At 41.6% G+C, this 26,966-nt stretch overlaps 1 protein-coding gene across 1 annotated transcript; it reads left to right on the forward strand.

Moving 5' to 3' along the window:
* Positions 1-8,587: 8,587 nt before the first annotated feature.
* LOC138996766 (cytochrome P450 2G1-like) lies at positions 8,588-25,971 on the forward strand. Its single transcript, XM_070397930.1, has 9 exons — positions 8,588-8,767; positions 9,369-9,531; positions 10,712-10,861; positions 11,895-12,055; positions 12,837-13,013; positions 23,168-23,309; positions 23,808-23,989; positions 24,105-24,246; positions 25,790-25,971. Exons 1-9 carry the CDS (start codon positions 8,588-8,590, stop codon positions 25,969-25,971), a joined length of 1,479 nt encoding a protein of 492 aa, XP_070254031.1.
* Positions 25,972-26,966: the final 995 nt, after the last annotated feature.

Consider the following 26,966-nt stretch of genomic DNA (forward strand, 5'->3'; position numbering starts at 1 on the left):
ACATTAGTTGACTACATTCATGTGGATCTATTTCTGGGCTGTCTATTCTGTTCCATTAATCGCTTTGTCTATTCTTTTGCCAATGCCACAGTCTTGATAACTATAGCCTTATAATCCTGATAACTGCAATTTTGTAGTTGGGTAGTGTCAGTCCTCCAACTCTGTACTTCTCTTTTCAATGTCTGCTGGCTATTCTGAGTCTTTTGCCTACCCATATGAACTTTAGACTCAGTCTGTTGCTGGAATGTAGATTGGCATTTCATTGAATCTACAAATCAAGATGGGAGGAAGTGGTATCTTGAAAATATCAAGTCTTCCTGTCCACAAACATGGAATATCTCTTCATGTATTTAGTTATTTGTTGATATCTTTCATTGGAGTTTTGTATTTTTCATATATATTTTGTATATGTTTTATGAGATTTATACCTAAGTTTTTCATTTTGGGGGTACTATTGTAAATATTATTGTGTTTTAATTTTATTTTTTGTGTGTGTCTGTGTTTTAATTTTAAATTCTACCTGTTTACTGCTAATATATTAGAAAGCAATTGACTTTTGTAGTAACCTTGTATCCTGCAACCTTGTTACAATTACTTAATTGTTCTAAGAGTTTAATCTTTGTTTATTCTTTCAGATTTTTCACATAGATGATTGTGTCATCTGCAAACAAAGGCAAATTATTTTTTTACTTTCTTCCCAATCTGTATCCTTATTTCCTTTTCTTATCATATTGCATTAGCTAGGATTTCCAGTATAATGTTGAAAAGCAGTGGTAAAAGGGGACATTCTTGCACATGATCTTACAAGCAAAGCTTCTCACCGTTAAGTATGATGTTAGCTGTGGATTTGGGGTATATATTCTTTTTCTAAATATATTTTTATTGATTTCAGAGAGAGGAAGGGAGAGGTAGAGATAGAAACATCAATAATGAGAATCATCACTTGACTGCCTCCTGCACGACCCCTACTGGGGATCAAACCCACAACCTAGGCATTTGCCCAAACTGGGAATCAACCCGTGACCTCCTGATTCATGGGCTGATGCTCAACCACTGAGCCACACTGGCTGGGATTGGGTAGATATTCTTTATCAAATTGAGGAAGTTCCCCTCTATTCCTAGTATACCTAGAGTTTATATCATGAATGGGTGTTGTATTTTGCCAATGCCTATTTCACATCTATTCATTTGATCTGTACTTTTCCTTCTTTAGCCTGTTGATGTGATGGAATACATTAATTTCTTTTCAAATATTGAACCAGACTTGCAAACCTGAGATAAATCCCACGTTGGCATGGCATATAATTCTTTTCATACATTGTTGGATTTGATTTCCCAATATTTTGTTGCGGATTTTTGCATCTATGTTCATGAGCTATTGGTATGTAGTTTCCTTTTACTTGTAATAGTTTTGTCTGGTTTTGGCATGAGGATAATGCTGGCCTCATGGAATGAGTTTGGAAGTATTCCCTAGGCTTCTATTTTCCGAAAGAAACTATAGAGAAGTGGCATGATTTGTTCCTTCAGTGTTTACTAGAATTCACCAGTGAACCTATTTGAGCCTGGTACTTGCTATTTTTGAAGATTATTAATTTATTGATTCAATCTTTTTTATTGAATTTATTAGCGGTGACAGTGGTTAATAAAAGTATACAGGTTTCAGGTGTGCAATTCTAAAATATATCATCTGTCTATCTCTGTCGATAGTAGTGTGTGTTCACCATCCAAGTCAAGTCTTTCCACCATGTGAATAGGATTTCACCTTCTGAATAATAAGAATTGTGTGTCACAGGGGGGCATCAGGATTTTAGAGATGCTTAGGTGGGGCATGGCCAAAAGAAGGTTAGGAACCACTGGTCTAAACCTAAAGCTTTTGACCATACACAATCGTGTGACAGTTAAGAGGCCAAGTTATCAAGAAAAAGCCCATTATTTTCTTTAGTACACTTTTGTAACTAACATATTTTGACCTCATTTTATTTTTTGGCCAAAATAGTAACCCTCCTCATCCTCGGATTAAGCATTTTCTCCATTTCATTCCCTCCTGTTACAGCAAAATGAAAATAGTGGGCCAGCACCTGCTCCCTCCAGGTTTCCTTTCATCTGTCTCTTTCTCAACTTCAGTAGAAATGTTTGGGGCGGGGGGAGCAGGTCCAGGAGCATCTGCACCCTTGGAGTATGAGACAGACAGAGTGAAGGAAGGAGTGGGGGGGGGCGGGGGGAGCAGGTCCAGGAGCACCTGCACCCTTGGAGTATGAGACAGACAGAGTGAAGGAAGGAGTGGGGGGGGCGGGGGGAGCAGGTCCAGGAGCATCTGCACCCTTGGAGTATGAGACAGACAGAGTGAAGGAAGGAGTGGGGGGGCGGGGGGAGCAGGTCCAGGAGCATCTGCACCCTTGGAGTATGAGACAGACAGAGTGAAGGAAGGAGTGGGGGGGCGGGGGGAGCAGGTCCAGGAGCACCTGCACCCTTGGAGTATGAGACAGACAGAGTGAAGGAAGGAGTGGGGGGGGCGGGGGGAGCAGGTCCAGGAGCATCTGCACCCTTGGAGTATGAGACAGCAGAGTGAAGGAAGGAGTGGGGGGGCGGGGGGAGCAGGTCCATGAGCACCTGCACCCTTGGAGTATGAGACAGACAGAGTGAAGGAAGGAGTGGGGGGGCGGGGGGAGCAGGTCCAGGAGCACCTGCACCCTTGGAGTATGAGACAGCAGAGTGAAGGAAGGAGTGGGGGGGGCGGGGGGAGCAGGTCCAGGAGCACCTGCACCCTTGGAGTATGAGACAGCAGAGTGAAGGAAGGAGTGGGGGGGCGGGGGGAGCAGGTCCAGGAGCACCTGCACCCTTGGAGTATGAGACAGACAGAGTGAAGGAAGGAGTGGGGGGGCGGGGGGAGCAGGTCCAGGAGCACCTGCACCCTTGGAGTATGAGACAGCAGAGTGAAGGAAGGAGTGGGGGGGGCGGGGGGAGCAGGTCCAGGAGCACCTGCACCCTTGGAGTATGAGACAGCAGAGTGAAAGAAGGAGTGGGGGGGCGGGGGGGAGCAGGTCCAGGAGCACCTGCACCCTTGGAGTATGAGACAGACAGAGTGAAGGAAGGAGTGGGGGGCGGGGGGAGCAGGTCCAGGAGCATCTGCACCCTTGGAGTATGAGACAGACAGAGTGAAGGAAGGAGTGGGGGGCGGGGGGAGCAGGTCCAGGAGCATCTGCACCCTTGGAGTATGAGACAGCAGAGTGAAGGAAGGAGTGGGGGGGCGGGGGGAGCAGGTCCAGGAGCATCTGCACCCTTGGAGTATGAGACAGACAGAGTGAAGGAAGGAGTGGGGGGCGGGGGGAGCAGGTCCAGGAGCATCTGCACCCTTGGAGTATGAGACAGACAGAGTGAAGGAAGGAGTGGGGGGCGGGGGGAGCAGGTCCAGGAGCATCTGCACCCTTGGAGTATGAGACAGACAGAGTGAAGGAAGGAGTGGGGGGCGGGGGGAGCAGGTCCAGGAGCATCTGCACCCTTGGAGTATGAGACAGCAGAGTGAAGGAAGGAGTGGGGGGCGGGGGGAGCAGGTCCAGGAGCATCTGCACCCTTGGAGTATGAGACAGCAGAGTGAAGGAAGGAGTGGGGGGCGGGGGGAGCAGGTCCAGGAGCATCTGCACCCTTGGAGTATGAGACAGACAGAGTGAAGGAAGGAGTGGGGGGGCAGGGAAGGACAGAGACATGCCAAGAGGGAAGGGAAAGGCCAAGGCCACAGAACACAGAAAACCCGCCAGGGGTGGCTTTGACTAGCAGCACTTGCAACCAGCCCATGGTGCAGATTTCAGTGTCGATCACGCTCACACCATCCATGGAGAAATTTGTATTACACATAGTGAAGGAAATGGTGGTGGCTGAATATAGGCGAGACAGTCGCACATAAAAAAAATGGCCATTGCAAATTGGCTATCTTCAGAACACCGTTCAAAAAAGAAAGAGTTAAGGAAAAGCCAAACCGAGAAAACCTGATTGGTACTTTGGGCTTCATGGGGCTGGGCCCTCAGGGCTGTGACAGTCTGGGTTCATCATCCACCCACCGAGGACCCCCAATTTCCACTGGCGACACGATCACTCTGAAGGAACCTGATGCAGATTCGATGAAGATGAAGATTATATAGAGCAGACCAGGCTTATTAAGGCCAGTATCCTGTTCTCTGTGGTCGGATCCAACCAGCTGATTGAAGCCAAAAGCAAGAAGGTCCGAGGCTTCTTCTATCAGGTATGGTGGCGATGGAGAGCCCAGAGCATAACAATTTCTGAAGCAGTGGACAATGCTCATCACTCATGCAGGACCTCCGGGAGGTGACCCAGGACCTTCACCATGAGAACTTCCATTCTGAGAGGCTCAAAACCTGGGAAACTCCTTTTTTCACCTTGCTGGATAGAGTGGTCTTGGATTCAAGTTAATTACTTTGAATACTTCATGTCATTCCCTTCTGGCCTGCAGTGTTTCTGTTGACAAATCAGCTAACAGCCTATGGGATCTCTCTTTCTTGCTGTCCTTAAGATTATCTCTTTGTCTTTGTTTGCCAATGTAATTACAATGTGTCTTGGTGTGGGTCTCTTTGTGTTCATTTTGATTGGGACTCCATGCTTCCTGAACTTGTGTGCATTTTTCCTTCACCATGTTAGGGAAGTTTAATGTCATTCTTTCTTCAAACAGGCTCTCAATCTTTTGCTCATTTTTTTCTCCCTCTGGTACCCCTATGATGCATATGTTGCTCCATTTCATGTTGTCCCAACATTCCCTTACACTCTCTTCATGTTCTTTAAGTGTTTTCTCTCTTTTTGTTACTCTAATTTAGTGGGGTTTTTTTCCAAATCGTTGATTTAATCCTCTGCTTCATCAACCCTGCTTTTAATTCTTTCCAGGGTATTCTTGATGTCAGATATAGTATTCTTCATTTCCGACTGGTTCTTATTCATGGTTTCTATGTCCTTTTTTATGCCAATGTAGTTCCCACTAAGTTCCCTATAGTTCCTATTAATTGTTTTTTGTATTCTCACTAAGTTCCTTGAGCATTGTTAAAATATATTATTACTGATTTTTTTTTTTTTTTGAGAGAGAGAACTGGAAAAGGACAGAGATATAGAAATATCCATGAGAGAGAAACATAGATCAGCTGCCTCCTTCATGCCCCCTACTGGGGATTGAGCCTGCAACCTGGGCTTGTACCCTGCCAGGGAATCAAACTGGTGAGTTCTTGGTGCATGGGACAACTCTCAACCAACTGAACCACACCAGCCATTACTCTGAACTCTATGTCTGATAAGTTGCATACCTCCATCTCATTTAGCTCTTTTTCTGGAGGTTCTGTTTCTTTTCTTTCATTTGCGAGTTCTTTATTTGTCTCCCAATTTTAGTTGTCTCTTTGTGTTTGTTTCTATGTACTGGATATACCTGCTAGACTTCATGGGATGGTTTTTTGTAGCAAATGTCCCATGGGACCCAGTGGTGCAGCCTCCTTGAACTCCTGAGCTGGATGCTCTAGGAGTGTCCCTTTTGTAGGTTATTTGTGCTCCTGTTGTAATTGGACCTTAGTAGTTGTTGTCCCATTCATTGGTGGGATCTCCTCTCAGGCTGGCTCACTGTGAGGCTCAACCCCAACTGCATTGTGCAAGCTGTTGTACAGGCGTAAGTAAGTAAAGTTCATCTCAGCAGATTTTTGTGCCTACTAGGATTTCCCTTTGTATCCTGCTCTTACATTGTCTGAGGCTGTTTTGTTCGCTGATTTCCCAGGATGTACTTTTGTACTAGCCAATGTCAGAAGTTGCCTACTTTGGGCTCTCAGCACCCTGTTCAAAGCTTCAAGTGATCCACAGCTTGTGGCTGCCTCCACTGGGCTTGACTTCCCACATGGGGGGCCAAGCTGAGTTCCTAGGCCAGTTTTCTAGCAGCATGGGGACCTAAGGCAAGTCAGCAAATGTTCAGACTTCAGGGAAGATGTTGGATGTGTTCCAAGAATATTTCCCTGACCTTAACAGGGTGGAATCCCTCTTAGGCAGGCTGGTGGGGTCTGATGGAAGCCAAAAGTTTCTATCAGCTCTCCTGTGAGAGGCAAGTGTGAGCCAGGTTCCTGGGAATGTAAAGGGAATGAATGGCCAGGCCCCAAAGCCAGCCACTGACACTCCCTGAAACTGCTGCCTCCTCAGCAAGGTTCAAGATGCAGAGTTGGCACACTGGACTACAGAGGGTGGGGAAAACTGTCTCACAGGGGGACGGGTATTTCCCTCCCCCAGGCTTCTGCTGCTGAGAGGGGCTTGTGCCTCTTAGGGAAAAAAGCTGCTGTGATATCAGGAAGCATGACTCAACACAGGTATCCCAGCACCTGTGCCCCCTGCAACTTTCCCCAACTCCTTCCATCCCTGTCTCTCCTTAGGCAACTCCAGTCCACACTCCCCTTCCTTTTTTTTTGAGAGAGAGAGAGAGAGAACTGGAAAAGGTGTTCATAAGACTCGGTAACATATGATTTTAAGAGATTCTAGACATTTAGCATTTCAGAGAATGAAGAATGGACCTTAGAGTTCATTTAATCCTAGTCAGTCATTTCACAGATGAGGAGACTACATTGACAGTAATACATTCAATGAGAGGTTAATATCCAAAATTTGTTAGGAACTCATGTTCTTTTGTTTCCCTTACTCAAGGAGATATATCAGAAAAAAATGTTAATAAAAGAGCAAGGTCTCTTGCTGAGAGTGTTCTCTCAGCTTGGGGTGAATGGCTGGGAACAAAAATATTGTTTATCTTCCCTTTAATAAAAGTGTCTTTGTCGCTGGGTAGCTCCATTCCCTGGCTGATAGAGGCCCTGTCGCTGGTTGCTGTGTGGGCAGCTGTTCTCAGCTCTGGCTGTCAAGGCTGGGGAGCCCTTCCTGGGATCCAGGCCTCTCTCCTCTCCAAGGGAACCCTCCTCACCTTGGCCATTGCTCCTGGGAGCTAAGTCAGCATTTCTCGTGACCCCATCCTTCCTAGCAGTCTCAAGGTGGTTTCTGCCCTTCCTTGTTGAAAACTCTCCTCTTCAGTCAGTCTTCAGCTGGTAATTCATGGTGAATATTCCCCATTTTAATTTTAATTCCAGTTAGATTCTGGGAGGACATGTGAGAAAGATCCACCTACTCTGCTGCCATCTTCTGGACCATCAGTTCAAAGTCTGCGTGCTGGATGCTTCAAAAGGTCAATATTCAAAATATCAGAGTTTGGAGTCAGGAAAGGTTTATTGATGGAAAAGGCACCAGTTTGAGAAGATGGGGGCACTTACAGGTCCTCAAATCTATCCTCAGAAGGTCCAGAATTCAGGCTTCCACAGGGGTGCCTCTAACAGGAGGGAGGGCCCTCTGGACACTGAGTTGGGCTTCTTGGGTCACCCAGAATGGTCCTTTGGGATGCCAGGTAAGCATCTCCCAATGCTGGGGTGGCTCCTTGGAGCACTGGGGATGGCAGCTTCCAACACCAAGATCTCATTGTGATTTTAAGTTGCATTTCTCTGATGATTAGTGAGCATCTGTTATATGTCTGTTGACCATCTGTATCTTCTCTTTGAAGAAATGTCTACTCAGGTCCTCCACTCATTCTTTAATTGGATTGGGTTTTTTGGTGCTGAGTTGTATGAGTTCCTAACAAATTTTGGGTATTAACCCCTCATTGAATGTATTACTGTCAAACATCTTGTCCCATTCAGTAGATTGTCTTTTTGTTTTGTTGATGGTTTCCTTTGCTGTATAAAACCTTTTTAAGTTGATGTAGTCCCATTTGCTTATTATTTTTCTTTTGTTTCCCTTACTCAAGGAGATATATCAGAAAAAAATGTTAATAAAAGAGCAATGTCAGAGAGTTTTCTGCCTATGTTTTCTTCTAGAAGTTTTATGGTTTCCAGTTATACATTAAGTCTTTAATCTATTTTTAGTTTATTCTTGAATATGGTGTAAGTAGGTGATCTACTTTAATTTTTTGCATGTATCTTTCCAATTTTCCTGACACCATTTGTTGAATAGACTGTCCTAAAGAACTTCTTTTAACATTTTTTTTGAGGCAGGTCTACTGGCAACAAATTCCCTCAATTTTTGTTTCTCTGAACAAGTCACTATTTCTCCTTTGCTTTTGAAGGATAATTTTCCAAGATAAATAATTTTAAGTTAATAAGTTTTTTCCCTAAATACTTTAACTATGTTACTCTAATATCTTTTTTGGCATTATTTCTTAAGAGAAGTCAGATGTAATTCTTATCTTTGCTCCTCTATAAGTAAGGTGTCTTTTCCCTATGCCTTCTTTAAGGATTTTTCATTATGTTTGATTTTCTGTGGTTTGAAAATGATATAGCTAAATGTAGATGTTTTAGCATTTATCTTTCTTGGTGTTCTCTCAGCTTCCTGGTTCTGTGATTTGGTATCTGGCATTAAATTGGTTATATAAACACTTCTAGATAAAGCAATCAGTTCCTTGATGGCATCCATACTTCAAAATGGCACCCATACTTGAATCCAGGGTGTTTAGATTTCAGTATAAGCTGATATCCCAAAACCTATTTAGGCAGGTACTGGTGCTCTGGACACAACCTCTTCACCTGTCATCATGGAGCTAGGAGGTGCCTTCACCATCTTTCTGGAGCTCTGCTTGTTTTTCCTGCTCATCTTCACTGCCTGGGTACAGATCAACAAGAAGGGAAATCTGCCCCCTGGCCCCACACCTCTGCCCTTCCTGGGGAATGTGTTGCAACTCCATGCTGGTAACATCTCTCAGTCTTTCACAAAGGTGAGTCTGACTGCACCTCTTGGGCAGAGCTAAGAGCAACTTATTCTATAGCCAGCTATACTTAGAACCTTATTACTTCTAAAATCCAGACACTTGGAAACACAGATTTGCTGAACTGAAATTTTTGAATCTTAAAATATTAAAGTCTGAAACACAAATTTCTAGTTTGTTGGAAATTCATACTCTCACAGCTCACAACCTTGGAATTAGAAGACATTAAATTCCCAAACACAATACCTCTTACACTCAAGTTGTCTGAGAACTTTAAGACTCGGTAACATATGATTTTAAGAGATTCTAGACATTTAGCATTTCAGAGAATGAAGAATGGACCTTGGAGTTCATTTAATCCAAGTCAGTCATTTCACAGATGAGGAGACTAAGTTTGGAATGGTGTGGTGGGAGAGGGGACTCATCCAGGATCACAAGAGTCAAGGCTCCTCTGCTTTTTTGTTTTTTTCAATAGTACTTCCAATACCAGGACTTGCCCTTTTCCCCTCTTCCCTCATCTGTGTCACCGGAGTCTTCACCCTAACTTCTTCATTAGCCTATACATGGTGCACTAAAAGCCCCCTCTTGTTATGGCTTCTTCTACCCCCAGCTCAGGGTGAAATATGGCCCAGTCTTTACAGTGTACATGGGTTCCCGGCCAGTAGTTGTTTTATGTGGACATGAAGCAGTAAAAGAAGCCCTGGTGGGCCAAGCAGATGAGTTCAGTGGCCGTGGGAAGATGGCTTCACTAGAGAGAAGCTTCCAAGGTCATGGTAAGTAACAACAATACATTAACAATGAAAAAAATAATGACATGTTTATGATGCACTTTCTTGTGTGATGGGTTCTTTGATAAGTACTCAACATGCATTATCATATTTACTCTTTTGAGGGAAATATTAACATCATTATAACTTTTAAAGTAAGAAACTTTTGAGTAGGGAAGATTATATAATGTCACACACTGAGTTAGTGGTAAAACCAGGATTGAACCCAAACCATTTGACTCCAGAGTGCCTGCTGTGCTACATCTTCTTTAATTTTTAATGAATTAACTACATGCTTTGTGTGTACACAGTCAAATCCTTATAGCCAACCTTACTTCTAACTTTCCTCCACAAACACACATACCCAATACATAGCTCACTGCCTCCTCCATTTAGGTAGATACCTTATAATGTTACGCATACACCCAATTCTAACAGCCTACATCCTTCAATTCCAAGTAGTCTCATACCATCTCTCTGTTCTTCCATCTAGTCATAACTCTTCTATTCATTCATTCATCAACAAATTTGTTAATCTTTCCATCCATTTATTCTTCCAATCTTCCATTCATCCACTTCTCAAACATTATACCCATTTCTCCTCCTCCCATCTGTTTACTCCTTTATTTATCTTCCTGTCCATCAATATAGTCATAAAATCTTATTTGCATTCATCATTCTACCACCCTTTCATTAGTTTTTAAATATCCATTGAACCATCCCCACACTTGGCAGTTTTTAAATGTCTCTTACTAAGTGGCAAGTTATTTAGTGTAGATAGATTGATATCCAGGTGTGATCATGTGTATACATGCATGTGCCTGTCAGGAGAACCTAAGTGATATGTAGAAAGTAGAGGCAGTCTCTCCTTCAGGGTACTTCATCTAGCATTCTATCCCTCCCTCCACCTTCTTAAGCATCCATGCTGTTATTTATTCAGTTCTTAATCTGTCCTCTGTTAAGCTCTCCTTGATTTCACTCTCATTCCTTGCCTGACTCCTATCCCTTCGACCTCAGTCCTAGTTTGTAGAGAGGGAAACTTAGTCTCCTCATTGAGCTTGGGAGGTTGGGAGAGGCTTCCCTGAGAGAAGAATCTAAAGCTTTCATAGTCCAGCATCCCCTGGTCCAGCACAGAGTTGGGAACAAAAAGAAAGGAGGCAGAAGCTTAATACTGTGATTCTGGCAGGTGTCGTTCTGGCTAATGGAGAACGATGGAGGATTCTCCGAAGCTTCTGCCTGACCATCCTTCGGGACTTCGGGATGGGAAGGCGGAGCATTGAGAAGCAGATCCAGGAGGAGATCAGCTTTCTACTGGAGGAATTTCATAAGGCCAATGGTATGGATGTGAAAAGGCGGAGGGCCATAAGGTGACTGTGTGGTTGCAGTGAGTTCAGTTTCCAAAGGAAAGTTCTTGGTAGGAGAGAGTTATGAGTGAGAGGATGAGAAAAGATTAATTGTAGGATTCACACATTTTCCCAATCAGGGTCCATGTTAAAAGTTGATATGAAAGACCCTTAAAGATTCTTCTGTCCAGAAACTTAACCAGTGCATGGCAGTGAATCTGTGAGCCCAGAAATTGTATGTAGACTTTGGCACCATGTGAGTTTGTACTTTTTTGTGAAGACTGGATGAAAGTTTTATTAGATTTAAAGAAGTCCACTTCCTAACCAATGGTAAGTTTAGGAATCACTAAGATCTATAGAGAAAAGGCACAGAGATTGAGAAATACAGAGATAAATCAACAAAACAGAGGCAAATTTCTCTAAATCAAAACTTCCTCACCTGAACTCTGTGAATGTGTAACAGTGTTTACTTGAAAAGGTTTGAGTGTCCATGTACCCACAGTAATCATTTGTAAAACCGTATATTTGTGAATGTTTGCTTTATATGGGGGAATGGTTTCCAATGCACTGAGCTAAAACCAGCGTTCTGTTTCATAGGTGGTGCCACTGATAGTTAGGGAAGGATTATCTTAATACCCCCCAAAGGAATCAGTGGTGGAGCTAGACTCAGAAATTAAGCACTTTTTTGGTCATTTACTGGAACTTCTTTTCCAAATATGTTTTCCTTTCCCCCAAACACACATTAATAATAATAATAATAATAATAATCCCTCACATGTCTTAAGAGCTTACTATATGCCAGGCACTGTGCTAAGCACTTTACACACATAATGATATTGAATCCTTTTCAACCAAGGAAGTGGATACAAATTCAATTTGAAATGTGAGCGTCTAGATGCAACAGCAAAGAATGAAATGACTTATGCATGCTGTTGAGTTGAGCCATTACTCATATCCATGTCCAAGTGATTTCACACTCCATGTTCCTATTCAATGCCTCCAACATTGCTAATTTTCATCACTCAGGTGCCCCCATCAAACCCACCTTCTTCCTGAGCCGCAGTGTCTGTAACGTCATCAGTTCCATTCTCTTTGGAAGCCGCTTTGACTATGAGGACAAGCAGTTTCTGAAGCTGCTACAGATGATTAATGAGAGGTTCACTGAGATGAACTCGCCCTGGACGCAGGTACCCCTCCTGTCACCTCTTGTTACCAGGAAACCCCAGGCTGGGCTCAGGTTGCCTGTCGCTGTATCCAACAATGAAGGCAGGGTTGAATCATATAAGGCGTTTATTGAGAAGGCTAGTCAACCAATGAGACAGGGAACTTACAAGCATTCAAATCCTGTCTTACAGCAAGGTGCAGAGGACAGGATTATAAAGGGGAAGGGGCTAGATTGAGGCTGGGGATGGAATGCAGTTACGTGCAGCCCTGGAGGTCCACAGACATCAGCTATTGTTCTTACTCATCAGGTGATGAGATGATGTTGATGAGATGATGTTTTGACTCCTTGTGGGTCGGTCTGACCATGCTTATTGGGTTTGCTTGCTGGATTCACAGTTGAGTCACCTCCTTAATCGCTTTGCACGGCCTTGAGAAGGAAACTTAAGAAAAACTTAACCCCCTATTCACATATAAGAAACTTAACCCTCTATTCACATAAGTATATGTGTTCTAAGATATAAAATAATATGATTATTTTTCAGATTAATTCAGGTGCTCTATCAGATTATAAGTCCTCCTATCACTCTCTACCCACCACCAGCCTCAGGTAACTAAGTCACCTGCTTATACTTCATTTAATCCTCCCTTCAACATTGAGAATATGCTCTAAGTCTCTTAAAAACAAATGAACCCAATTCTCAGACTCAGCACTGGACATTAAGACTAGCTGTCTGACTAGAGACTCAGCCCATGCTGACCCCAGGTACTCATCACTGACAAACCACCTTTGCCTATTCCCCACAGCTATATGACATGTATTCTGGAATCATGCAATATTTGCCAGGAAGACATAATCGCATCTACTACCTGATAGAAGAGCTCAAGGACTTCATTGCCTCTAGGGTCAAGATCAATGAGGCATCCTTTGACCCACAGAACCCTCAGGACTTCATTGACTGCTTCCTCATCAAGATGCACCAGGTACTATTCTATTTCTCCAATCTTTTCCTCTCATCTCATAGTGCCTCTACCACAAGCCCATTTGAAACATCTTTTGGTCAATATAGCAATTATAGTTATACATGGCTCCTTATATCTAGAGAGAAGATGTAAAATGCATATCTTTAAGTAAAACCTTGAATCTTAAAAATTGAATAGTGCTTCCCTAGCCAGTTTGGCTGAGTGGATAGAGCATCAGCCCGTGGACTGAAGGGTCTCGGGTTTGATCCCTTGGTTGCAGGCTCAACACCCTCCCCACCACTTACCCCCTGCCCAGCCCTGGTCAGGACATGTGCAGGAGGCAACCAATTGACGTGTCTCTCTCATGTGGATGTTTCTCTCTCAGTGTTTCCCCCCCTCCCTACCACTCTCTAAAAAAATCAATGGAAAAATATTATTGGGTGAGGATTAACAACAACAAAAAGTGAGTAGTGCTTCAGTGAACATTGGAATGCTAAGATCTTTGAGTTCCTGATTCCAATTCTTTTTAATACATGCCCAGAAGTAAGATTGCTGGGTTATATAGTAATTCTATTTTTAATTTATTCAAGGTTTTATCCCTACTGTTTCCATAGCAGTTTCAACATTTTGCATCCACCAACCATGTACAAGGGTTCCAATTTCTCCACAGATTCAACACCTTTTGTCTTTTGCTCTTTTGTTAATAATCATCCTAACAGCTTATCTCAGAGATATCTCATTGTGAATTTGATTTGCATTTCCATGATGATTAGTGATGTTGAGTATCTTTTCAAGTACCTATTGGCCATTTTTGTCTTCTTTGTAGAAATCTTCATTTCAGTACTTAGCGTGTTTTAAAACCAGGTTATTGATTTTTTTTGCATTGAGTTATAGGTGTTTCTTATATATTTTGGATATTATCCCTTTGTCACATATATGGTTTACAAATATTTTCTCACATTCCTTGGGTTACTTGTTCAATTTTTTATTGTTTCCTTTGCTGTACAGAAACTTTTAATTTTGATGTGGTCCCATTTATATATTTTTGCTTTTGGTACCTATGTTTTGCTGTCATATTCATGAAATAATTGTCAATATCATGAAGCTTTTCACTATGCTTTTTCTAGGAGTTTATAGTTTCAGTCTTATTTTTAAGTTTGTAATCCATTTTGAGTTGATTTTGTGTATAGTGTAAGATAAAGGTGCAATTTCATTCCTTTGCATGTAGATATCTAGTTTTCCCTACACCATTTGTTTAAGAGACTATATTTTCCTTATTGTATATTTTTTGGCACCCTTTTGAAGACAAGTTGACCATATATGCATGAATTTATTCCTGGGCTCTCTATTCTCTTCTATTGGTCTATAAGTCTATCATTATGCCAATACCATATGTTTTAATTATTGTAGGTTTTAATATATTTTGAAATCAGCAAGTGAGATGCCTCTGCTTTGTTCTTCTTTTTTAAATTAATTTTTATTGATTTCAGAGAGGAAGGAAGAGGGAGAGAGAGATAGAAACATCAATGATGAGAGCAAATCATTGATTGGCTTCCCCTGGGGATCAAACTCACAACCTGGGGATGTGCCCTTGACTGGAATCGAACCTGGGACCCTTTAGTCTGCAGGCCACCAACGCTCAATCCACCGAGCCAAACTGGCTAGGGCTCTTCTTCTTTTTCAAGATTGTTTTGGCTATTCAGGGACCTTTGTGGTTCCATCTGAATTTTAGAATTTTTTTAACTTCTGTAAAGAATTTTATTGGGATTTTTATAGAAATTGATTTGAATCTGTAGATACCTTTAAGGAATATTATTTTAACAATATAACATTTTCTAATCCATGAACATGAGATCTCTTTCCATTAGTTTGTGTCTCCTTTAACTATTTCCATCAATGTTTTATAGTTTTTCAGTGTACAAATCTTTCAATTCTTTAGTTAAGTTTATTCCTAGGTATTTTATTCTTTTTGATGTTATGTATATATTATAGTTTTCTTAATTTCTTTTTGAATAGTTAGTTATTAGTATATAAAAACACAATTAATTTTTGTGTGTTGATTTTGTATCATGCAACTTTACTAAATTTATTTGTTTTAACAGATTTTTGTGAAGTATTAAGAGTTTTCTATATATAAGATCATGTCATCTGCAAAGACAATTTTAATTCTTCATTTCCAATTTGAATGCTTTTCTTTTTCTTGCTTAACTGCTCTGGCTAGGATTCCAATACAGTCATATGTTGCTTAACGATGGGGATACATTCTGATAAATTCATCATTAGGTGATTTTGTCATTACACAAACAACATAGAGTGCGCTTACACAAACCTAGATAGTATAACCTAGTCTAAATGGCTAGCCTATTGCTAGTAGGCTATGAACCTGTACAGCACGTTACTGAATGCTGTCAGCCAGTGGTCGGCAAACTGCGGCTCACGAGCCACATGTGGCTATTTGGCCTCTTGAGTGTGGCTCAGCCTAAGCCTTAGGAGTACCCTAATTAAGTTAATAACAATGTATCTACCTAGATAGTTTAAGTTTAAAAAATTTGGCTCTCAAAAGAAATTTCAAACGTTGTACTGCTGATATTTGGCTCTGTTGACTAATGAGTTTGCCGACCACTGCTGTAGGCTAATGTAACGCAATGGTAAATATTTGTGAATCTAAACATAGAAAAGGTACAGTAAACATACAGTATAAAGGGTGAAAATTATACACCAATATAGGACACCTATCATGAATAGAGCTTGCAGGACTGGAAGTTGCTCTGGGCAAGTCAATCAGTAAGTGGTGAGGGAATGTGAAGGCCTGGGACATTACTGTAACACCACTGTAGACTTTTTAAATACTGTACACTTAGGCTACACTAAATTTATAAAACAACACAAGATTAAACCCAGCAAAAGATAAAATGATGGAATCAAGAGATTTGGTAAACACCAGACATATGAGGCTGCTGCTGGTATAACATAGCATACAAACTTTTACAATCAATATACTCTAAAGTAATGATAAAAAGTATAGTATGCTAAATACATAAAACAGTAACGTGGAGGTTTAGTATCATTATTAAGTAGTATGTACTGCACATAATATTGTATGTGCTAAACTTTTCTTTTTTTAATGTTTTTATTGATTTCAGAGGAGGAAGGGAGAGGGAGAGAGGGATAGAAATATCAATGATGAGAGAGAATTATTGATCAGTTGCCTCATGCATGCCCCCTACTAAGAATCAAGACCACAACTCAGGTATGTGCCCTGATCAAGAATCAAACTGTGACTTCCTGGTTCACAGGTCAAAGCTCAACCACTGAGCCACACCTGCCAGGCTGATATACTTTTCTATGACTGACAGTGCAGTAGGTTTACACTAGCATCACCACAAACACATGAGCAATGTCTTATGCTATGATGTTACAACTACTACTACAATGCCACTAAGCAATAGAAAATTTCAGCTCCATAATCTTATGCAACCATTATCGTATATGCAGTTCATTGTTGTTCAAAGGGCTGTGTTGCAATATGACTGTACTCTGTTGAATAGAAGTGATGAGAGTAAGTATTCTTGCCTTGTTCCTGATCTTAGTGGAAAATCTTGCCATTTTCACCATTGCATATGATATTAGCTATAAGCTTTTTATAGATATACTAGAGGCCCGGTACATGGAATTTTGTTCACTGAGAGGGTCCCTCAGCCTAGCCTGTGCCCTCTTGCAGTCCAGGAGCCCTCAGGGGATGTCCGACTGCCAACTTAGGCCCACTCTGCAGAGAGGCACCTGCCACCGCCACTGCGCTCGCCAGCATGAGCCTGGCTCAGGGCTTCTAGCTGAGCAGCGCTCCCCCTGTGGGAGCTCACTGACCACCATGGGGCAGCTCCTGCATTGAGCATCTTCCTCCTGGTGGTCAGTGCATGTCATAGCGACTGGTCGTTCCACCATTTGGTTGATTTACATATTAGCCTTTTATTATATAGGATGGCCTTTATTAAGTTGAGGTTGTAGCCCTCTATTCCTGGTTTGTTGAGAGTTTTTTATCATAAAAGGATGTCTTCATTTTTCTTTACCCTTTGTGTGGGTATCTACACATTAGAGAAAACCACCACTCTCCCAGCCTTCATGAATTGGCTTGTACAGAGAAGATCTTCCCAATCAAACTGGCTAAAGTTTCTATGGTTTTCCAAAACTACTCTTTTCATGCTACTCTAAACCACTGTCTTTGTTCTTAGGAGCCCCAGGTATCTAGAGTTTTCCAGGTCCCCTCAGTGCTCTGAGACAGATGCAACAAAAGTCAACCCCTTTTGGAGCTCCCCAAGAAGTTGGAATACTAGATGAGCAATCCAATTCTTTCTCTTTCTAGGGAAGAGCAAGAAGCTTTTTTCCCCACCCACTCTGTGTTGAGTCAAGGAGAGGAGCTGTGGCAAGTGCACACATATTTGTTAAAACTGCCACTGTGTTCTGTATAGTCTCCAGGGGTCTAGTGCTGACTGGGCCCCATCAACGATTCAAGACAGGTGATATAAAAGCCAATCCCTGATAGGACCAGGAGAAGTCAGAATATTAGATGTACAACTCCAAGTATTTCCCTTCTTTAAAATAAACCAAGAGCTGGGATTTATCACCTGCTCACTCTGTGCTGAGCTGGATATGGTAAGGGCTGGCATTCGAATTCAAACCACCACTTTGTTTTCTGTAGCCCCCAAGGTACCAGTTTATTCTGGGCCTAACAGCTCTATGAAATAGGTGAGATGAAGGTCAGTCCTTCAGGTAACAGCCAGAAAAATTAGGATGTTAATTAATTTGTAAGGTATATAAATGTTGAAGCACTATGTTGTACGCCTGAAACCAATACAATATTGCTGTCAATTATAATTAAAAATAAATTTTTAAATGTTATGATGTCAGGTATCTGATCAAATTCTTTTCCTCTCTGGGAGAAGCTGGGAGCTGGAGTTTATTGCCCATTCTCTCTGTGCTGAGCTAGGGGGAGGAGCAGTGGTGAGTACCCATGCACTTGTTCAATTTTTTCTCTGGAACCCCTAGAGGACTAGTGTATGTTGGGCCAAGTCAGTGTTCTGAAACAGGTGAAACAGAAACCAGTTAGTTCCTCAGGTAGCACTCAGAAAATTTGGGATGTTAGATATGTAGTCCAACTCTCTCCCTTCTCAGGGAGAAACTGGGAGCTAGAGTTTGTTTGTCCTCCAGCTCACTCTTTGGTTGGCCATGGGAGGAGCTGTGGTAAGTGCTTGCATGCTAGTTTCAACCACTGTATGTTCTCTGTACCCTCAGGGGATTGGCATATGCCAGGCCCAGTCAGTGCACTGAGACAGGTGACACAGAAACCAGAGAGCATTGAGAAAAGTTGTCACATTAGATGTGTGGTTCATCTATCCTCAGAGCTAAGGGTTCCTTCATGATCATACAGTACCGGAAGCTGGTCCATCCTTGCTGCTTGACACAGTCGCTGCAGGAAAGAAACATCTGCACAGCATATGTTTCAAGGGACCTGGCATATATAGCATATTGTTCTTAATATGTTTGCTCCCTTTAGCGCCATGTGTTTTAACCAAGGTCACCTCTCCAGAAAGGTTGTTTCCCCAGGTGGGGATTTTCCCCAGAGATTAGGGAGGGGATACAACCCCTTAATTAAGTGCCAGGCGGGTAGTTAAGCTACATAATCTTTACTCCCTGGAATGGAGATAAGAAACGCCCTAACCTTTGTAATAGAAATTGACAGGATTAAAATTGGCTGGTATAAATACAGATGTAACAAGACAATAAACATCAGATCCTCATCAGATCCTCATCAGTTCCTAACCAGAACTCCGACCAGAACTTTGGCTGGAGATCCTGGCTAGAGGTCCTGACTAGGCTGCTGATCAACTGAAGGCTGTCTTCGTGTCATTCCTTCTTCGCCGATTCCGTCCACACCTTTGGGGACCCTTGGACCCGCTGGGATTGGACTCCAGCAACACAGCACTGTGCCAGGATTGGGGATTGTGGAAAGAGGGTGTTTCTGGTGTTTCTGTCATTCTCAATGTGACTGATTTCACACTCACCCAGAGTACAGGAGCTTCTCAGCTAGTTTCTGGGTTTCTCATGGAAGGATTTGATTTCTATGTCAGTGTTGAATTAGTGTACCTGTGGAGGGAAGAGAAATCTAGGGTTTCTACTGCCATATTGTGGATGTCACTGTCAAATCTCAAAACTTTCTCTTTTTTTCATTAAATTATATTTTTTAAATTCAAATATAATTTGTATATAACCTGCCTATTTTCAACCTGAAGGAATGTACAGTTAGAAGAAGATACAGTGACTTGAATGGCTGCGAAGTGAATTAGAACAAGAGAGCAAGGTTGTAGTTTCCCCACTCCCTGGGAAAGCATTTTTGCATCAACTTCCTTTTAGAGGAGATGATGGAATATTTGATGACAATTTCATTGAAGAAAGAAAGCAAGGGCTGGAGCAGTTTATAAACAAGGTCACTGGTCATCCTCTGGCACAGAATGAACATTGTTTTCACATGTTTTTACAGGATGAAATAATAGATAAAAGCTATACTCCATCTAAAATACGACATGCCTGAAATTTGCCCAGAAGTGGCAAAAAAAACTTTCCGTGACTATGAATGATCATATGCGCCAGTGAAGGAGTTCTAACTAACTTAGCATGCTGCACAGAAACTGGTCTAACATGCCTGCATATACTAACACTCGTGCGCTCTGCTCTGTTTTGTTTTGCTTTGGCAGTTGACAAGAAGTTAATTTGCTTTCGTGAAAACCCTCATTCCAGCCTTTCTATATAATAGCTCTTCCTTGCTGTTTAATGTGCTGCACACTATCACCTCACACACCTGTTACTCCAGCATAATCCGCAGTGTCCCGACTAAAGTTACTGAACTGGTCTCAGCTGCACAGTTTTTGTGTCATGTTTGCTTCTTGAATCTGATTAACTAGGATATTTCTCTTGTCCGCTTTTCAATATGTGATGTCCTTGACCTAACTTATGTGTAGGAGCACTACACCGCTGGTTGCCAGCACCCTGCACACCAGATACTCACTTGTGTGCAGAATGTATCCCTTCAGGCTTGTAATGCCTTTCACATGGAAGATCAATGAGGGGAATCTTTATATTCTGTACAAAAACAAAAACAAATTTATGTACTAAAATCATTTGTCTAAAAATTTAAGTCGTTTTCAAATAAAAATAAAACTGCATTTCTGATATGCAAAAAAAAAAAAAAAAAAAGAATAGAGTTACCATATGACCCAGCAACCCCTCTTTTGGGTATATGCCCCAAAATTTTGATAACATTTATTCATAAAGATATATGTACATCTATGTCCATTGTAGCATTATTCACAGTGGCCAAGACGTGGAAACAACCAAAGGGTCCTTCAAATAGATGACTGGATAAAGAAGATGTGGCACATATACTATATAATGGAATACTGCCATTTGTGACAACTTGGGTGGATCTTGAGAATATCATGCTAAGCAAAATAAGTCAGTCAGAAAAAGTCACATATGGTTTCATTCATATGTGAGCTACAAAGCTGAAAACAACAAATGAACAAACAAGACAAACAAAACCTCGCAGACACAGACATCAGCGTGGTCAGTGGTTACCAGCAGGAAGGGGGGTGGAAGGGAGGTAGCAAAGGATAAAGGAGGCCAAATACATGGTGATGGAAAGAGGTTTGACTGAGCGGCAAACACCAGATGTGACATACACACGAGGCAGTACAGAATTGTATACGGAACCTATATAATTTTATTAACCAATGCTCCCCAATAAATTTAATTTAAAAAATATTTACTCTCTTAGCAACTTTCAGATATACAGTACAGTATTATTAACTATAGTCACCATGGTGTACATTACATCCCCCTGACTTACTGATTTTATTACTAAAATTTACATGTTTTGAATCACTTCACCATTTTGTCTGTCTCTCTTCCCCTGCCCCTGGCAGCCATCAATCTCTTCTCTGTATATATAAGCTTGCTTGTTTTTTATTTGTTTATTTGTTAGACTCCACATATAGTTGAGATCATATAGTATTTGTCTTTCTCTGTCTGATTTATTTCACTTAGCATAATGGCAAGATTTTTTCTTTTTTATTTCTAAATAATATTCCATTATATATATACTAGAGGCCTGGTGCATAAAATTTTGTGCACGGGGGCCAGGGGGAGGTCCCTTCAGCCAAGCCTGTGCCCTCGCAGTCCAGGACCTCTCGCTCCTTACTGCCCACCTGCAGCGGAGGCGGGAGAGGGTCCCTCCACCACCACTGTGCTTGCCAGCATGAGCCTGGCTCAGGGCTTCTGGCTGAGTGGTGCTCCCTCTGTGGGAGCGCACTGACCACTAGGGGGCAGCTCCTGTGTTGAGCGTCTGCCCCCTGGTAGTCAGTGCACATCATAGCGACCAGTCGTTTTGCCGTTTGGTCAATTTGCATATTAGCCTTTTATTATATAGGATGTCACATCTTCTTTGTCCATTCATCCATCAATGGACACTTAGGTTGCTTCCATGTTTTGGCTATTATAAATACTGCTGATATGAACATAAGAATGCAGGCATCTTTTCAAATGAGTGGTTTTGTGTCCTTTGGATAAATAAACACAAATGGAATAACTAGATTATATGGTAGCTTATTTTAAATTTTTTGAGAAACCTCCATACTGTTTTCCATTGTGGCTGCCTCTAATTTACATTTCCACCAACAGTACATGGGGGGGGGGGGTCCTTTTTCTCCATTTCCTCAGCAATACTCGTTATTACTTGTTGTTTTTTTTTTATAATAGCCATTCTAACAGGTGTGAGGTGATACCTCATTGTGGTTTTGATTTGCATTTCTCTGATGATCAGTAATGTTGAGCATCTTTTCAGCATATGTGGGCCATCCATGTCTTCTTTTGGAAATCTTCTATTCAGGATCCCTGCCTATTTTTGAAATCAAATTGTTTGGGGGTTTTTTTTCTACTGATTTGCACGAGTTCCTTATAAATGTGGGATGTTACTCTTTATCAGATATATGAATTGAAAATATTTTCTCCCATTCAATATGTTACCATTTTTATTTTGCTGATGCTTTTCCTTTGCTGTGCAGAAGCTTTTTAGTTTAATATAGTTCCACTTGTCTATTTTTGTTTTTGTTGCCTTTTTGGTGTCAAATTTTTAAAAAATATCATTGCCCAAGACTGACATCAGTGAGTTTACCACCCATGTTTTCTACAAGAAGTTTTAAGGTTTCAGGCCTTATGTTCAAGTCTCTAATCCACTTTGAGTTAGTTTTTGTGTATTTTATAAGATAATGGTCCAGTTTTATTCCTTTGTGTGGCTGTCCAGTTTTCCCAACACCATTTATTGAACAGACCATCCTTCCCCTAATGTATATTTTTGAGTCTTTTGTCATAAATTAACTGCCCAAATATGCATGGTTTTATTTCTTTTTTTAATTTATTTTTATTTTTATTTTTTTTATTGCTTAAAGTATTACAAAGGGTATTACATATGTGTCCTTTTTTTCCCCGCCCTTGACAATCCCCTGGCCTCCCCTACCCCCCAGTGTCTTATGTCCATTGGTTATACTTATATGCATGCATACAAATCCTTCAGTTGATCTCTTATGCATGGTTTTATTTCTGCACTCTTCATTCTGTTCCATTGTTAAGCTTTAAAAAGATGCCAGGGACTTAAAACTAAAGTAGAATGACAATTTCAGAGTCACAGAATTTGAGAAACTTAAAAGTCTATGTGTTTAGAAATTTAGAAGCTTAATACTGCTCATCATAGAATCTTAAAATGTTATATTTTTAGAAATTTATATTTCTACATACTAGAACCTTAGCACTTGGAAGCTTAGAATTATATACTCTTTTATTGCCCTGCAATTTTCAAATTTTCCAGGGCATCCTACTTTCTACTCCTCCCATTCTCCCTATTGTTCACTTCACTCCAACCACTGGCCTCCTTCTTGCTGCTCCTCTAATACAGCAGACATGCTCCCACTTCAGGATGTTTGCTCTAGCTAAATCCTCTGCCTGGAACATCCTTTCCCAACACTCAGTCACTTTACCCACCTATTGTCTTTTCAAAAAGTCCTTTCCTGAGCACAGGAGGAAATACCGAGAAAAACAAAAAAAAAATTTGCTGCTCTCCTCCCTTTCAGGAGAAAAATAAGGCCTACACGGAATTCAACCTTAAGAACTTGATCATCACCACTCTCAACCTACTCTTTGCTGCCACAGACTCAGTGAGCGGCACCCTCTACTATGGATTCCTGCTGCTAATGAAGCATCCTGAGGTGGAAGGTGAGGGTCCCCTGGATCTTCTCTCCTGATATCTCCCCCTCCCAACAGGAAGGAAGACATACTCTTAAAAACTTAGAAACACACTACCTGTGACATTTTGAACCATAAGATATAATGAATATGGAATCTCACATTCTCAGCACAAGAAGGCTATTTAATATAACATACTTGGTGTCTGATTCAAATAAAGTTCATTTCCAACATGCGGTAATCTAGTCAATTGGGTAACTGTACACGAATAGAAAAAAAGGCCAACTTTACCTCTCTACCTTCCAACACAGTTAAAAACAAGCCAATAGTTTTCTCCTGGTGGAGGTGATGGGAGAGGTTAACCCATAGCCACTCAACTTTTTTAGCCTCACCTTCATTGTCCAGCTTGAATTTACTAATTTAAATAACCAAATAGTTATTGGACACTTTCCTTCTCCTGGTTATTTACATAATGGATTTTGTGTAATCCCTGTGGCTTTCTCTATTATGAATTCTGACTTTTTCCAGCCAAGATCTGTGAAGAGATTAACCATGTGATAGGACCACACCGAATCCCAAGTGTGGATGACCGAGTCAAGATGCCCTACACAGATGCTGTAATACATGAGATACAGAGAGTGATCGCACCCCTGGGATATCCCCACAGTGTCACTCGGGACACTCATTTCCGAGGCTACCTTCTGCCCAAGGTGGAGTGCCCTTATTGGTACCCCGGGTCCCTTCATTTGCACCCCTCTCTCCTCCTGGTTTCTTACCCCATACTCAAACACTGATTTCTCTTAAATGCCTCCATTTTCACTCCAGGGCACTGATGTGTTTCCTCTGCTTGGCTCCGTCCTCAAAGACCCCAAATACTTCCGCTATCCAGATGCCTTCTATCCCCAACACTTCTTGGATGAGCAGGGCCACTTCAAAAAGAATGAAGCCTTTGTGCCTTTTTCTTCTGGTAGGTTCCTATGGTCTGAGTTCTCCCAGGAACATGCTTGATATTTCCCCCAAACATTGGTCTGTATTTGAGGTTCAGGTCTGAAAAGGAAGTCCAGTGCCACTGGTGGTCCATGAGGTCCAAAAGGTTGGCGACTGCCTAAACCAGTGATGGTGAAGCTATGACACGCGTGTCAGAGGTGACACGCAAACTCATTTTTTTGGTTGATTTTTCTTCGTTAAATGGCATTTAAATATATAAAATAAATATCAAAAATATAAGTCTTTGTTTTACTATGGTTGCAAATATCAAAAAATTTCTATATGTGACACGGCACCAGAGTTAAGTTAGGGTCTTTCAAAATGCTGACACGCCGAGCTCAAAAGGTTCGCCATCACTGGCCTAAACCATAGTTGGGACCATAAAAATCCTAGAATCCCCAAATCATGGAATATTAGAACCATTGACTCTGATTATTAGAAAAATAAAATTACAACAGTGAAAGCATTAAGCAGGGTCAGCTAGCCTTTCCTTCACAGGAAGGACCAGATGATAAATATTTTAGGTTTTGCAGGGCATACATTCTTTGTTGTAACCCCTCATTTCTGCTACTGTAGTACAAAAGTGATGCATAGCCAACATATAAATGAAGGGAAGTGTCTCAGTTTCTTGAAGGCTTTTAAAAAAATATTTGTATTGATTTTAGAGAGGAAGAGAGAGGGAGAGAGAGAGAGAAACATCAATGACAAGAGAGAATCATTGATCAACTGCCTCCTTCACACACCACTCTTGCAACCCAGGCATGTGCTCTGACTGGTAATCAAACTGTGACCTCCTGGTCCATAGGTCGATGCTCAACCACTGAGCCACCCATTAAAAAAGCAAAACATTTTTTTAATGGTCATTGATATTTCAATTTAACTTTCATATGTCATAAAAAAATTTTCTTTTGATATTGCTCAACCATTTTAAAATGTTAAAAAGCATTTGTAATTTGAAGGTCGTACAAACAGAAGCAGCAGTGTGGACTTTCTCCATGGGCACCGGATTGCCCACCCTTGGCATAAATCTTATGACACTTTATGTGTAAGTTGCATGGCACCTGGAGTCAGGGCAGTGGTTAGGAAACAGGACTCCCACCACTCACTTATAAATGGTGCAGTACTTCAGCTGCCGCAAAATGGAGATTAATCTCCATTTCATTTGTAGCCCCCTTCACCAGTATCTAGCACCAGTTAGGCTTCTGATAAACATTTGAGAAATTAAAATGCACAGAATCTTCATATTCAAAGTTCCTTTACAACCATTCCATCTTGGATTATGATGGAATCCAAGCCAACAGAGAAGTAGCTGCCACATATTGAGTGACGGATCCTAGCTGAGCACTAAACTAGAAACTCGCTGAGTCTTTATGATAACCCTATGAAGTGAGTGTTATTATGACCCCAGAGATGCTGAGGAAGTAGCTGAGACTCAGGTGAGTGGTGGAGTCAGAAGGCTCCCCATGACCCCACTATCCCAGTGCAAGTGTGACTGACCTTCCCTTCCTCCAATGTGCTCACAGGAAAGCGCATCTGCCTGGGCGAGGCCATGGCCCGAATGGAACTCTTCCTCTACTTCACCTCCATCCTTCAGAACTTCTCCCTACACCCGCTGGTGCCACCTGCTGACATCGATATCACCCCCAAGATCTCAGGCTTTGGCAACATTCCCCCAACCTATGAGCTCTGCCTGGTAGCCCGCTGAGCGCCCCCTACTGGGTGCAAAAGGAACCATGGAGAGCTCTGCCCAAGTATACAGGGGCACCCACACCCATCTCCTTAAAATCTCTCAACAACCTTAAGAGAAGGTGCTACTGTTGGGGGGCCACAGGTCAGTGAGGGTCACTTGAAAATATAGAGCTGCTTATCTTCTAGAAAAGCCAGGCCCTGTCCAACCTTTCAGCAACAACCTGGAGAATTTGCATTCTCCTGTTCACCTCTGCCTAGGCTTTCTGTCTCCACCAAATTCTTGTTGTAGATTCTCTGCCTTTATGCTGTCCCTTTGTGTGTGCACACTGATATTGACCCAAATGCAGTTCATAGTTTCTTCCTAATTATCCTCTCTTACAAAATAAAATTAAAATAGCAGGTATATCAAGGTTGTTCTGTGTAGCAGACTTACTGTGTGTTGTATGTTACATCACTGCAGGGCACAGAAAACAACTTAAGGTAACCATGTAGACACACTTGTGACTTATAGCCCACCAGAGATTTCCCATTGGGTGGGGCCACCCTGTGTAACACTCCATTCTCAGCCATCTTTTGGCTTATTGCCCCTCCCCACATCAATTATCTCTCCTCCTAAACCTGCCTTCCTAGTTTAGAAGGAATTTCTATCACAGCTTTTATTCCAAATTCTCCCCACTCTATTTGGAAGAACAGTCCAACCATCTCCGACTTGTATTTCATTCCCAAACTCCATCAACTTGCTCAGCTTATGAAAGTCTTCCCTCATATTTTATTTTATTCAAGAAATATTTATCAAATACCCAATGTGACCAGCACACTCTTCAGGTACTTGGGATCTATAAGTGAACAAAACAGACTAAAACCCCTGCCCTCATGGAGTTTCACTGCAGTGGGAGAGGTAGACAATTAAGAATAAACATAATGAGTAAATGATGTGGTATGCTAAAACAGCAATGATTCCAGGATTGGGACTGTAAATGGGTGATCAGGGCTGGTCTCACAAGGTAGTGG

Source organism: Myotis yumanensis, unplaced genomic scaffold (genome assembly GCF_028538775.1).
Source record: "Myotis yumanensis isolate MYYU_CA2020_CCGP unplaced genomic scaffold, mMyoYum1.0.hap1 SCAF_18, whole genome shotgun sequence".
NCBI lineage: Eukaryota > Metazoa > Chordata > Mammalia > Chiroptera > Vespertilionidae > Myotis > Myotis yumanensis.